The sequence below is a fragment of the Piliocolobus tephrosceles genome, chromosome X, assembly GCF_002776525.5.
Source record: "Piliocolobus tephrosceles isolate RC106 chromosome X, ASM277652v3, whole genome shotgun sequence".
NCBI lineage: Eukaryota > Metazoa > Chordata > Mammalia > Primates > Cercopithecidae > Piliocolobus > Piliocolobus tephrosceles.
This window is the reverse complement of record NC_045455.1, coordinates 13,331,487-13,346,538: the sequence shown is the minus strand read 5'-3', so window position 1 is coordinate 13,346,538 and position 15,052 is coordinate 13,331,487. Positions and strand designations below refer to the sequence as shown.

General features: G+C 38.3%; 1 protein-coding gene across 2 annotated transcripts in view; it reads left to right on the top strand.

Moving 5' to 3' along the window:
* Positions 1 to 15,052, top strand: part of PCCA (propionyl-CoA carboxylase subunit alpha) — a 456,600-nt gene that overhangs the window by 232,574 nt on the left and 208,974 nt on the right. For both annotated transcript variants that reach the window (XM_023218016.2, XM_023218015.2), the window contains exon 17: positions 10,831 to 10,941. In XM_023218016.2, the coding sequence (XP_023073784.1) occupies positions 10,831 to 10,941 (111 nt within the window). The remainder of the gene's footprint in view (positions 1 to 10,830; positions 10,942 to 15,052) is intronic.

Here is a 15,052-nt window from a genome sequence, read left to right as displayed (position 1 = left end):
GGATTTTGCCATGTTGCCTAGGCTGGTCTTGAACTCCTGGCCTCAAGTGATCCACCTGCCTTGGTCTCCCAAAATGTTGCACTTACAGGCATGAGCCACTGCACCTGGCCCTCATCTCCCCATTCTTGCCATCAGTCCCTGCCTGCCTCCTGAATATCCCTCAAGTCCAGCTACTTCTCCCATCTGTATTGTCAGTGTCCTAGCTGTGGACCTCAGCCTTGCCATTTTTCAGCATATCTCTGCAATTGTCCCCTGAGGAATTTTTCAATCTTCCCTCTTGCCCTTCCCCAGTTCCTTTTCCGTATAACAGCCTAAGTGATTCTGGATTGCGTAAGTCTAGTCATACCTGCCCTGCTTCCCATTCTAGTTGCTCTGATGGGAATGTGAAATCTGTGCATGGCCTATCACACCCTGAATGCCTTTTGGCCTTTTCACTGCACTCAGCACCATTCTCTCCTTTGCTCATTCTCAGACCATGGTGTTTTCCTTTCATTCCTCTCCATAGGAATACCGGGTGGTAATCATTTGCTTTTTCCACAGTGAAATCTCTCTCTGTCTCTCTCTCTCTCTCGTAACCAGAGATAGGGCCTCTCTGTGTTGCCTGGGCTGGAGTGCAGTGCCACCATTATAGCTCACCACAGCCTTGAACTCCTGGATTCAAGCGATCCCCCTGCCCCTGACTCCTGAGTAGCTGGGACTACAGGTGTGCCACCCTACCCAGCTAATTTTTACATTTTTTGTAGAGGTAGGGTCTTACTACGTTGTCCAGGCTGGTCACAAACTCCTGGCCTCAAGCAGTTCTCCTGCCTCAGCCTCCCAAAGGGCTGGAATTACAGGTGTGAGCTTAATTCCTCCCTAATGTTACCATAACCTTAGCTACTCATCTTTGGGTCCTTCTCATCTTTCTGTTTTCCTTCCCAGTCAGGAAAATCTGTGTAAGTCTCAAATGCTCTCCTCTTCCTGAAACACCAAAGCTGTCATTTCCTATGCAGGTGAACCTTTCTGGCAAGTGATACTTCTTTTCTTTTTCAAAAGCACTCTAGTTTGTCTCTTTGTGAAACATGATCAAGGGATTAATTTCCCATGTTTTATTTAGCCTGATCTCTTTCAAAGAGCTTTTTATGTTTTTGCGTACCTAATTGTTCTTTCTAAGCATACTAGCATATCGCCTTCAATTGCTCTTCTTTTTCATCTATCCAAAAGCAGCGCCACATTTTTTCAATGATTTCTTAGGTATATTGATGTCATTAGAAATTGCAGATGCCTTCTACTATGTTTCTCATTAAAAAAAAAAAAAAAAAAAAAACACACACACTTACTAAAGCCCTCCGAAACATCAGTTATTGTATATGGACCAAGTAAATCATTACCCACAGGAGAAGCATGAAATAGCTGTGTGTTTCTCATGGGCATGCGCTATAGAAGATCTGCGTGTGTGTGTGTGTGTGTGTGTGTGTACATAAAGCAATCTATAAGGTATCTATGTAGTATGTGTGTGTACATAAAGCGATCTATAAGGTATATGTATGTAGTGAACGATATGATTGATTCTGATATATGTAACTTTTTCTATGGAATATTCCTGTATCTAAAGGAATAGGATTAATTTGAATTTGTGAAAGTTTTCTAAATGTTTTGAGGTAGTTTTGATAAATTGAGATTAGCTTTTATAAAATTTAGCTATATAGCATCTGTTGAATCAGGAACAGAAATGCTCAGGATTTTCCATATGGTTGTGGATATGGTCTAGTATAAAAGAGATACATAGGAAAATGCCTGGGCAGGTATACATGTTAAGCTGTTACCATTGGCTAGCTTAGAGATGGAAAGTCATATTGAAAAGGTGTGCCCTGCTCACTCAGACACATGCACTAGGGTATAGGATAACCTGCTGTAACAAAGATTTATAAATCCAGTGGGATAAATAAGAGAGACATTTATTTATCTCTCATGTAACTGTCTGGTCCATGCTGCTAGGAGGGCAAGTCAGCCTCATGAGGTCATTCAAAGATACACACACCCATCCTGATGTGCCACTCCATTTGAATTGCCAAAACTGAGTTTCTGCCATGTTGGAAACCCATAATAGGAGGAGGAGAAAGGAAGCCCAAGCAAGCAATTTTAAAATAAGTGAGTGAGTCAGAAGTTGCGTGCCTCACTTTAGCTTACCTTCCTTTTTCTAGGAATTAGTTTGTCATGCCTAGCTACAAGCTAGATGGGAAAGTCGAGTCTGTGTCTAGGTGTCTTTTGCTCAGCCAAAACTCTATTACTGTGGAAAAATGAAAAGCAGGTTTTAGGAGAAACTAGCAGTCTGTCACAATAAACCTCTACATCTTAAAAATTGTTTATATATAATTATATATATGTAACTATTGTGATGTATAATGTACTAAACATTAGGTAAACTATTCAGTCTCTCTGGATTACCATTTTCTTTTTTTTTCTGTTTTTTTAAAATGTTTTATTTGTTTCTTTTAGAGGTAGGGTCTTTCTCTGTTGCCCAGACTTGGGTACAGTGGTGCAATCATAGCTTACTATAACCTCGAAGTCCTGGGCTCAAGTGATCCTCCTGCCTCAGCCTCCCAAGTACCTGGGACTACAGGCATATGACACCATTCCCAGCTAATTTTCTGTTTTTATTTTTTGTAGAGACAGGGCCTTGCTATGTTGCCCAGGCTGGTCTTGAACTCCTGACCTCAAGTGATCTCTCACCTTGGCCTCCCAAAGTGCTGGAGTTAAAGGTGTGAGCCACTGCACCCAGCACAGTTTTCTCATTTTTAAGGTCCCATTTATCTTTGTAGTTTGCTTATTCTGTTATTAGTTGCGCAGTTTGCCAAGAGCAGGTACCACATTGTGTGCTCTCATTTTCCTTCCCATGATATCTAATTGCTGCATGAGTAATAGGTGGAGAATAAATATTGATGGATATAGATAGGTTTGCTCAGATTAAAGGGCTAGATAGTAAATGTTTTAGACTTTGTGGGATACAAGGTTTCTGTTACAATTGCTTGACTGTACTGTTAACAACATGAAAACAGCCATATGTAAACAAACCAGGCTGGCTGTGTTCTAATAAAACTTTATTTACAAAATAGGTAGAAGGCTAGATTTGGCCTTCAGGCCGTATTTTGCCAACCATTGTGTTACAGGAAAGTTACACCTTCCAAATAGATATAGGTGTAAACTTAGATTTCAGGAGCTTTTTTTTTTTTGAGATGGAGTCTCACTCTGTCACCCAGGCTGGAGTACAATGGCGTGGTCTCAGCCCACTGCAACCTCTGCCTTCCGGGTTCAAGTGATTCTCCTGCCTCAGCTTCCTGAGTAGTGGGATTACAGGCGCCTGCCACCACACCTGGCTAATTGTTGTATTTTTAGAAGAGACGAGGTTTCACCATATTGGCCAGGCTGGTCTCAAACTGCTGACCTCGTGATCTGCCCTCGGCCTCCCAGAGTGCTTAAGATTATAGGTGTGAGCCACTGTGCCTGACCAGGAGCTCCATTCTTAACAGAAAACAAAACTGGAAGTTAGGTAGGGTCAGTGCTGAAGCTTAGGATGCAGGAAAACTTATGTCTGATGTTTCATTAATTACATTTTGTCTCATGTTCTTTGTTTATTCACATATAACAGGATAGTAATATTCTCTTTTGAGAGCCTGGCATTGCATTAAGCATTATCTCATTTATACCTGATAACAATTATGCATAATAGGTTCTATTATTGTTATCAGTTTACAAATGAGGAAACTAAAGCTTTGAGAGGTTAACTAACTTACCTCAGGTAAGAGGTAGACCTGGTATTTGAACTTGACTATCTGATTCTTTCCTTACTTTATGGTTATTGTTGCAAAAGTGGGGATTCTGTGTGACTTTAATAGTAAGATCAGAATCATAATTTGTAGGTTTCTTATGCAGCGTAATGGTACAGATTAGAACCATACAAAAGTGGACTAAAGAAATAGGAAGGAATGAACAAACCGCTGTTTACTTTGACTTCAGCTGTCATGCTGCAGTCACCTGCTCTTCTGGTGGAAGCCTGATGTAATTCCTGCCTTCCCTGGATGTGACATGCTTCCTCCCATTTCCTTTCATTCCTGTGTAACATCTTTGTAATCTGGATGACCAAGATTAGATACCTCATTCTTCATAAAGCCTTCCTGCATCCTAGAACTCTGCCAACACTATTAGTATCCTCTTGTGGCAGTTACCTATTTTGATTTTACAGTTGACCCTTGAACAACACTGGTTTGAACTGTGCAAGTCCATTTATCCTGGATTTTTTTTTCAATAAATATATTCTAAAATTATTTGAAGATTTGTGACAATTTGAAAAAGCTTTCAGACAAACCATATAGCCTAGAAATACCAAAGAAAGAAAAAGGCATGTCATGAATACATAAAATATAGAGAGATACTAGTCTGTTTCATCATTTGCTGTTATAAAATATACACAAATCTATTATAAAAGTTAACATTTATCAAAACTTACACAGAGACCATACATGGTGCCATTCAAAGCAGAGAGAAATGTACACAAACAGTAAAGACACAGCATGAAATCATAACCACATTGAGCTTCCCTGTAATACATACTGTACTACGGTATAGTTTCAGAGCCACCTACTGTTGCTGTTGGAGTGAGCTCAAGTGTTGCGAGTATCTGCTTAAACCACCGTGCGATGCTCATCACCGCCGTGTGACCAGTTCTCTCTCCAGTAAATTGCATATGGCAGTAAAAAGTCATCGCTTATGGTTCTGGCGTATTTTTCATCATGTTTAGTGCAAACCATAAACCTTGAATAACACCATGGAATCCGTACAAAGTGTTACTAGCAATGCTGGAGGTCCTCCCAAGAAGCAGAGAAAAGTCAAGACATTATGAGAAAAAGTTGAATGACTTGATAATGTGTGGTAGCTTGAGGTCTCCAGATGTAGTTTCCTGTCATTTCAAGATAAATGAATCCCATGTAAGGACCATTGTAAAAGAAAATAAAATGAAATTCATGAAGCACTTGCTCCATCTACACCAGCAGGTGTGAAAATCTTGCACTTTTTGTGAAACACCTTTCATTTCATATTGAAGATGCAGCTTTTATGTGCGTGGAGGATTGCTATAAGAAAGGCATTCCCATAGACTCGAATATGACTGTCTATGGGAAGAGTGAAGTTGTTATATGGCAACTTGAAGCAAAAGGAAGGTGGGGGAGATATAAAGCTGGATAATGTATTGCCAACCAAGAATGGTTTGATAATTTTAGGAAGAGATTTGGCTTTAAAATGTGAATACAAAATGTGAAGGGTAAGCTGCTTCTGCCAACCAAGAGGCAGCAGATGAGTTCCAAGACACCGTTAAGAAAATCATTGAAGAGAAAGGATATCTGCTGAACAGGTTTTTAATACAGACACAAGTGCCTTATTCTGGGGGGAAGAAAAGCCACAGGGAACATTTCTTAGTAAGGAAAAGAAGCAAGCATGAGGAGTTAAGACAGTGAGGAATAGGCTAACTCTGTCTGTTGTTCTGTGCAAAGGCAGTCAGGTTTATGATCTGCACTTCTCTGTGAAGCTGCTCATTTCCTAGCCTTGAAGGAAAATGATACACACCGGCTGCCAGTCTTCTGGTTGTACAACAAGAAGGCCTGGACCATTAGAACCCTTTTTATGGATTGATTCCATTGATGCTTTGTCCCTAAAGTCCGGAAGTGCCTTGCCAGTAAGAGACTGTCTTCTAAAGTTCTTTTGATATGGACAGTGCCCCAGCCACCCAGAACACATGTTTAACATCGAAGGTGTCGAAGTGGCCTGCTTCTCCCCAAACCCAACAAGACTAATTCAGCCTCTAGCTCAGGGTATTGTAAGGACCTTTCAGGCTCATTATCCACAGTGCTATATGGAAAGGATCATTGACACTGTGGAAGAGAAAAAGTCTGGAAAGATTACACCACTGAAGATGCATTGTTGTCATATAAAAAGCTGTGAAAGCCATCAAGCCCAAAATTTTTGCTGGAGAAAACTTTGTCTGGATGTTGTGCATGACTTCACAGGATTTATGAAAGGGGCAACCAAGGAAATCATGAAAGAGATTATGGATTTGACATGAAAGGTGGAGTGGGGGGTTGAAGGGTTTTAAGGTGTGGATCTTAGAGGAATCCAAGAGTGAATAGACACTACACCCAAGGAATTAACAGAAAATGACTTGATGCAGATAAATGCTTCTGAATCAGTGCCAGAGGATGAGGAAGAAGACATAGAAGAAGCAATGCCAGAAAACAGAATCATATCAGAGTGTGGCAGAAGGATTCTGATTATTAAAGACTGCTGTTGACTTATTTTATGACATGGACCCTTCTGTGATACTGGCAGTAAAACTAACACAAACAGTGAAAGAAGGATTGAACTCATATAGAAACATTTTTAGACAAATGAAAAAGCAAAAGCAGAGAAAAATTACAAAGTATATTCATAAAGTTATGCCAGTGTGCCGCCTCTCCTACCTCCCTTCCACCTCCTCCACCTCTCCTGCCTCTGCAACCCCTGAGATAGCAAGACCAGCCTCTCCTCTTCCTCCTTCTCCTCAGTCTACTCAAGGTGAAGAGGAGGAGGAAGACTATTACGATGATCCACTTCCACTTGATGAATAGTAAATATATTTTCTCTTATTATTTGCTTCATAACATTTGCTTTATTGCAAGACTACAGTATTTAATATATATAATGTACGAAACGTGTAATTGACTATATTTTCAGCATGGGTTTCAGTCAACAGTATGTTATTAGTGTTTACTTTTTGGGGGCATCAAAAGTTATGTGGATTTTTGTATGTGCAGTAAGTCGGCACCCCTAACCTTCATGTTATTCAGTCATCACCTGTACTTTGAAATTGTCATTGTGTACTAAGCTCAATTTTTTTCTACTAGATTACATACATCTTTTAAAAAATGATTTATTGAGGTATACTTGATATAATAAATCTCTAATATTCAAAGAATTCAATTTTATGAGTTTTGACATACGTATCCACCTGTGAAACCATTACTACAGCCATGGTGTTGAACGCTTCTTTCACCTTCAGGAGCTTCCTTATGGTCTTTGCCATTTACCCTCCCTCTACCCCTTTCCCAGTGTAATTGCATGATCTGCTTTCTGTCGCTGTAGGCTCATTTGCATGTCCTAAAATTTTGTATTAATGGAATTATACATTATTATGCATTATTTTTGGTCTTGCTTTTTAAACTCAGCATAATTATTTTTAGATTCATCCTTGTTATTTCATATGTTTTGACTCTTTTTGTGTATATGTGGAATAGAATTCCATTGTATGGACAAACCCACTTTTGTTAATTCATTTGCCTGTTGATGGAGATTTAATTCTTTCTAGGTTTTGATTATAGTAAATAAAGCTGCTATTAAACTTTGTATGTAAGTCTTTGTATAGACATATGTTTTTATTTAACTTGACTTAATACACAGGAGTGAGTTGTCTGAATCAGTGAGTATATGTTTAACTTTTCCAGAAACTACCAAACTGTTCCAAAGTATGTGTATCATTTTATATTGCCACCACAGTGTGATAATTCTCCTTGTTCCATATCCTGACTGGCACTTGCTATTATCTCTCTTTTCACTTTGGCCATGTAAATTGGTATATTGGTGGCAGCTCATTGTATTTCTTTAACAATAATGATGTTGAACAGTTTTTCCTATGCTTAGTGGACATGTTGACTGTTTTTTTTTTTTTTACTTGGTTTGTTTTTCGTCTTATAATTGTGTTGTAAGTATTCTTTATATATTTGTAGATACAACTCCCTTGTCCAATATATGTATTGTGGGCCAGAATTGGTGGCTTACGCCTGTAATCCTAGTACTTTGGGAGGCCAAGGTGGGTGGATCACTTGAGCCCAGGAGTTCGAGACCAGCCTGGGCAACATAGCAAAAATGTGTCTCTACAAAAAAATATAAAAATTAGCTGGGCGGCCGGGTGCCGTGGCTCATGCCTGTAATCCTAGCACTTCAGGAGGCCAAGGCGGGCAGATCACGAGGGCAGGAGATAGAGACCAACCTGACCAACATGGTGAAAACCCGTCTGGAGTAAAAATACAAAAATTAGCTGGGTGTGGTGGCGTGTTCCTGTAATCCCAGCTACTCAGGAGGCTGAGGCAGGAGAATCGCTTGAACCCAGGAGGCAGAGGTTGCAGCGAGTGGAGATTGTGCAATTGCACTGTAGCCTGGCAACAGAGCGAGACTCCGTCTCAAAGAAAACAAAACAAAACAAAACAAATTAGCTGGGCGTGCTGGCATGCACCTGTGGTCCCAGGTAGTTGGGAGACTGAGACAGGAGGATCCCTGAGCCTGGGAGGTTGAAGCTTCAGTGAGCCAAGATTGCACTACTGCGCTCTGACCTAGGCGATAGAGTGAGACCCTGTCTCCAAAAATATAGAGAGAGAGTAATAATAATATATTTAATGTGAATATTTTCTCTCAGGCTATAGTTTGCCATTTTATTTTCTTAATTGCCTCTTTTGAGGAGCAAACTTTAAGTTTGATGATGTACAGTTTGTCAATATTTTTATAGTTCATGGTTTTTGTATACTAAGAATCTGTTGCCTACCTTAAGGTAACAGATTTTTCCTCCATATTTTCTATTATAGTTATTAAAATAGTTTTAGGTTTGTGATTCATTTGGATTTAATTTTTTGTCTGTGTTAGGTGTTAGGGTTGAGGTTAATTTTTTTTTTTTTTTTTTTTTTTTTTTGAGATAGTGTCTAGCTCTTTCGCTGAGGCTGGAGTGCAGTGGTGTGATCTCGGCTCACTGCAGCCTCCACCTCCAGGGTTCAAGTGATTCTCCTGCCTCAGCCTCCCAAGTAGCTGGGATTACAGGCACCTGCATCACGCCCAGCTAATTTTTGTGTTTTTAGTAGAGATGAGGTTTCACCGTGTTGGCCAGGCTGGTCTTGAACTCCTTACCTCATGATCTGCCTGCCTCGGCCTCCCAAAGTGCTGGGATTACAAGTGTGAGCCACCGTGCCTGGCTTTTTTTTTTTTTTTTGGTCCAAATGGTTAGCTGGTTGTTCTAGTACCATTTATTGAAACGACATTTATTCGGTTGGTGCAAACATAATTGCCGTTTTTGCATTGCTGAAATTTGCTGTTTGATATTGAAATACATTCTTAAATAGATGTGGTTATGTTATACATCATTTTAATGTACATTTCTCACTTTGTTTCTTTTTTGCTAATGACTTACTACTTGCTGTTTATTTTATATTTAGAGTATGGAAATGATGTTAGACAAAAAGCAAATCTGAGCAGTTTTCTTATTTGAGTTCAAAATGGGACGTAAAGAGCAGAGACAACTTTGCACGTCAGCAACGCATTTGGCCCAGGAACTGCTAATGAGCATACAGTGCAGTGATGGTTCAAGAAGTTCTGTGAAGGAGATGAGAACCTTGAAGATGAGGAGCTTAGTGGCCAGCCTTCGGAAGTTGATAGCAACCAATTGAGAGCAGTGGTCAAAGCTGATCCTTTTTTTTTTTTTTTTTTTTTTTTTTTTTGAGGCGGAGTCTCGCTCTGTCGCCCGGACTGGAGTGCAGTGGCCGGATCTCAGCTCACTGCAAGCTCTGCCTCCCGGGTTTATGCCATTCTCCTGCCTCAGCCTCCGGAGTAGCTGGGACTACAGGCGCCCGCCACCTCGCCCGGCTAGTTTTTGTACTTTTAGTAGAGACGGGGTTTCACCGTGTTAGCCAGGATGAAAGCTGATCCTTTTATAACTACATGAGAAGTTGCTGAAGAACTTAGTGTCAGCCATTCTATGGTCATTTGGCATTTGAAGCAAATTGGAAAGATGAAAAAGCTCCACAAGTGGGTGCCTCACGAGCTGATTGAAAATTTAAAAAATCGTCATTTTGAGGTGTAGTCTTTTCCTATTCTACACAACAATGAACCATTTTTTGGATTGTGACGTGTGAGGAAAAGTGGATTTTATATGACAGCCAGTGATCATCAGCTCAATGACTGGACCAAGAGGAAGCTCTAAAGCACTTCCCAAAGTCAAACTTGCACCAAAAGAAGGTCATGGTCACTGTTTGGTGGTCTATTGTTGGTCTGATCCACTACAGCTTTCTGAATCCTGGTGAAACCATTACATCTGAGAAGTATGCTCAGCAAATCTATGAGATACACCCAAAACTGCAATGCCTGCAGCTGGTGTTGGTCAATGGAAAGGGCCCGTGTTTTCTCTATGACAGCACCCAACTGCACGTTCCACAACCAGTGCTTAAAATTTGAACAAGTTGGGCTATGAAGTTTTGCCTCATCTGGCATATTCACCTGACCTCTTACCAACTGACCATGACTTCAAGCATCTCAATAACTTTTTGCAGGGAAAATGCTTCCACAACCAGCAGGATGCAAAAAATGCTCTCCAAGAGTCCGCCAAATCCCAAAGCATGGATTTTTACGCTACAGGAATAAACAAACTTATTTCTTATTGAGAAAAAGGAGCTGATGTAATGGTTCCTATTTTGATTGATAAAAATGTGTTTCAGCCTAGTTTTAATGATATAAAATTCATGGCCCCAAACCACAATTACTTTTGCACCACCCTAATATAGCCTGTTGACTTGACTTGGCAATACCAAGCTTCTTAAGTTTATATTTACTGTTTTATTGATACCACAAGTTCAGATATGTTTTGTTGTTAATAGAAGTGAAGGAAATAAGTAATCTTGAATGGTTTCTGCTAGGTCATAGAACAATGATGATAAATTTCTCCACATTATCAGAATTCCATTTTTCACTGATTCATTGTTCTTCAATTTGATATCATTTTACTTTTAGGTGTTACACATAATATTGCGTTACTTCGAGAGGTGATAATCAACTCACGCTTTGTAAAAGGAGACATCAGCACTAAATTTCTCTCTGACGTGTATCCTGATGGCTTTAAAGGTTTGTATGCAGTAAAAATATTTTAGTGTTTTAAAGTTGTTATTTTTATACTTTATTGTAATACATAATTTCATTCCATTTTGAAATTAAGGCCTTTTGGCTTATATTATACTTAATTAGCATTTTTAGAACATGCAAGACTGTTTACATTCATAATTTTGAGTATTTATGGGTGACTCATGAGTGTGATAATCTGCAGTCTTGTGGAGGGCAGAATTCAACCATATGGAATGTTCTATGAGTCCAGTGTTTTGAAGCAAAACATGTAGATAGATGATTAGCCTACCTTTTTGGTTTCTGAAAATCAAATCATTTGTATTTTCTACTGAGGTGAGTATATAAGGAACTCTTCTAAAGTGATTGTTAAAAGATATGTTTATGAAAATAGCACAGAATATTTCCGAAAACCAGATTCTAGTCCTGTTAATGGAAATCTAGGAAGATGATGATTTTATTCTGAAAAATGAAGTTTTGAATAAAGTAATGAGTGGAATGTGAAATTAACACTGCAAAGTTCTCAGCGAGCATTTCTAGGTAGTAGAAAAATTGCTCATCAAGTGAGAGATAGAGAAAACTCTGTAGTGAACATTCAAAATATAGTTAACATAAGATATATAGAAACAAGATTTAGATGAGACTTAATAGAAATGTTATTCAGGTGAAAGCCTCTACATACATTTTTAATGAGCTAGTGATGTATGAAGGTTAGATAGTCTGTCCCACATTTCAAGTGTTCTTTATATCCATTAAAGTGTTTTAATGTAAAATGACTCACATTCCTGTTAGGAGCTATATATAGATTCAGGTCAAGTTGATGTCGTTGAGTTGTTGAATGCATTTATAAAGCAGTTGTCCACTCAGAATTTACAATACAGAATTTTCATAAGACTCAACAGAGATAACTGATTTCAATATTCTTTTAAAACTGTAGTGTTATAGAGTTTTATCACTAGTATTAAGGCAAATGAAGAATGGCTCTGATTTGGGATCTTAAAACAAAAACTAATGATTTATTAGGTTGTTTTTCCTAAACTTTTGAATGTTTAAAAATACAAAATAAAATACAACCAGGATAGTAGTTTTATACTTTTGTGATTATTCTTTTAGTATTTGTTGGTTTAATGAGGCTAAGAACCCCTTAGGTCATTGCTTTTCATTTTATCCCTAGCACAAAACGTAATAGATACTAAGTATTTGTTGAATTAATGAAAAAAAGAAATCTTACCCATAGTATTGATGAGAAAGGATTACTTTGGATTTTTTTTTTTTTTTTTTTTTTTTTTTTGAGACGAAGTTTTGCTCTTTTGCCCAGGCTGGAGTGCAGTGGCATGATCTTGGCTTACTGCAACTCCGCCTTCTGGTTTCAAGCGATTCTCCTGCTGTAGCCTCCCGAGTAGTTGGGATTACAGGTGCGTGTCACCACACCCGGCTAATTTTTGTATTTTTAGTAGAGACGGGGTTTCACCATGTTGGCCAGGCTTGAACTGGATCTCCTGACCTTGTGATCTGCCCGACTCGGCCTCCCAAAGTGCTGGGATTACAGGCATGAGCCACTGTACCCGGCTGCTACTTTGGATGTTTTAAATCATTTATACATGTATCCAGATAACCAATTCTTTCTATTTTGATACTAACATTTAGTTTCTTGCCCTTCCTAAAATTTTAATTAAAAGTTGTAGTACGTTTTGAAGTGGACTTAGGACTTCCATGTTTTCATGTCTGCCTGGCTAATTCAGTGATAGTGATAAGACAGGAAACAGTGGGCAGAAGGAGAAAGCAGGGAAAAACTACAGAGAACCTTTAGAACAAACGGATGCGTGTAGGGGTATTTATATAGATACACATGTACACATTTATATATGTCTCTATATATGTGTGTATGGCAAAGTATCCCAGAGAAGAAGAAAATGGGGCATTTAAATTTTCTAGTCAGAGTTGGTTCCTATGTGCTGGACTTTTAGCAACAATAGAGAATATCCCAAATCCTCTAGACAAGGGATCCCCTTCAAACTCAGAAATGTACTTAAACCTAAATATTGCAGTTTTCTGTGATGCATATAATCTATTACATTTCTTTTTTGGTAAGGAATTGACAGCTTGGACACCATAATTTTGTTTTTTATGCTTAGACCAGATAGGAACACAATTTAAAAAATTGTCATACATTACTTTTAGCAATTATTTAGTTGCAGCCTTCATTTTACATGTGAGGAAACTAGAGCTCTGAGATATCCGTAAAGCTAAATGACCAATAAGATAATAATGCCAGGAATTGAACCTAGGCTTATTTAACTCCTGTTTGAGTAGTCTTTGAGTTATGCTGAGATTCAAATTCATAAATCACAAATGTTTTCAATCAGGGTTTGCTACTTGTTGTTATATTGCCTCTAAATATTTTAGAAACACACTCCTATATTTGCCATTCTTAATGTCTCCCTCTTATTTTATTTTCTCATTATTTTCATGTCATTTGTTCTTTGAATGGTTACTGTCTCTCATTCTTCTTCAGATTGCTGTATTTCTCATTCTCCATTTTCCCCCCAGATCAGGTCTTAGATATATTAAACTGTATCGTCTTTGACTGTTTGATATATGTGCCCTAGAGACCGCAGGAAGTGGTAACTACAGTTAATCCAGGATCCTCTCCATATGTTTGGGGCCAGGTCATTTTGCCCCTTTGGGATTCCCCATCTGCTTCCCATCTGTCCAGCTGTCCTAGGCACTATTCATAGGCAAGCACCTATTTTTATGACTGCATTAACATTTTCTGTTGTATATGTTTATTATCCCACATTTGTGTGGATGTAAACTAAGTTTTATTAGAGATTCTTAGAGTTAAACTTTGAAACGATTGCTTCTAAAATTAAAAAATAAGATACATGAGAAATTATTCTTGTCGTTTCTTTAGATGTGAATGTTGAAAAGCTGTTTCTCTTGATTCTGAAAAATAAATGGAATATGAGTAAGAAGATATTTTAAGAACTATAATTTCATTTGGCCTATAATGAACATTTTGGGCTTATTTCTCTGATACTTTCCTATACTTCAACCTCAAGCCTCATCAGAAGAAATTGTCAGATTTATCTCTTTCTTTTAAGAAGTTACAGATCTTCTGATAAAAATTTCATTCAACACAGAAAGTATATAATTAATTATACTTCTGTTTTTTCCATTGAATTTAGTCAAGTATGTCTACACTTTTAAAAATACTACTGTGATATTTGGGCTGAATTCAATCATTAATTCAACAAATAATTGGTGTAGGCTGTAGAAGAAAATCAAAGATGGGTATATTTTACCTGCTCTTAATGAGCTGACATCATGTGAGAAAGAGTCATGTAAAGTACCAACTGTACTACAGGACAGGATAAAGTAAGTGCCTGGTAAAGATGTAAGCAAAGTATCTTGATGGAAGAGCAAAAACAAAAACAAAAAAAACAAAAAACGAAAACAAAACAAAACAAAAACCACCCAAAACCCAGTTCCATTTGAGGGAATCAAGAATGACTTTAAGGATGAGGTAGCATTTAGACTATTGGAATACCTCTCCACGGACTCTCTCCATGGGAGCTGGGCTGCACTTGTGAGAGCCATGTGTGCACATCTTCATAAGCCAATCCCCTTTGAAGTTGGTGGTTTGAAATCAGCCATGAAGAAAGTATTTACTATAAGGAAATTGGTTGTACCCTATGGCTTTTCTCCTTTCCAGACACCTCAGTTGTTTGTTAAGCATTTACCAGCAAACCACTGCCTGACTCTTTGGCCTGCATATTGAGCAGAATCCCTGGTGTAAAAAGGAAAAGGATTACTCATCTAGGGAGGAAGACCTAGAAGACTCACTAAAGACAGGTGGTGCTCAGTTTTAGAGCTGCTGTTGTAGGAGGCAGATGACTGTGCTTACTGAAAAATAAGAAGAACACTTAAAAATACTGAATTAGAGGAGAAAGACATAATGAAGTAAAAATCTGTGATTTTTCTAAATAAAACAATTCAGCAGTCAATGTGAAAGGTAGGATGGTCACTACTAAGATCCAAATTAGTGACTTAAAGGAATAAATAGAAGTATCTCAAAATATGTAGCAAAAAGGTAAAGAGAATGAAATCATATAGA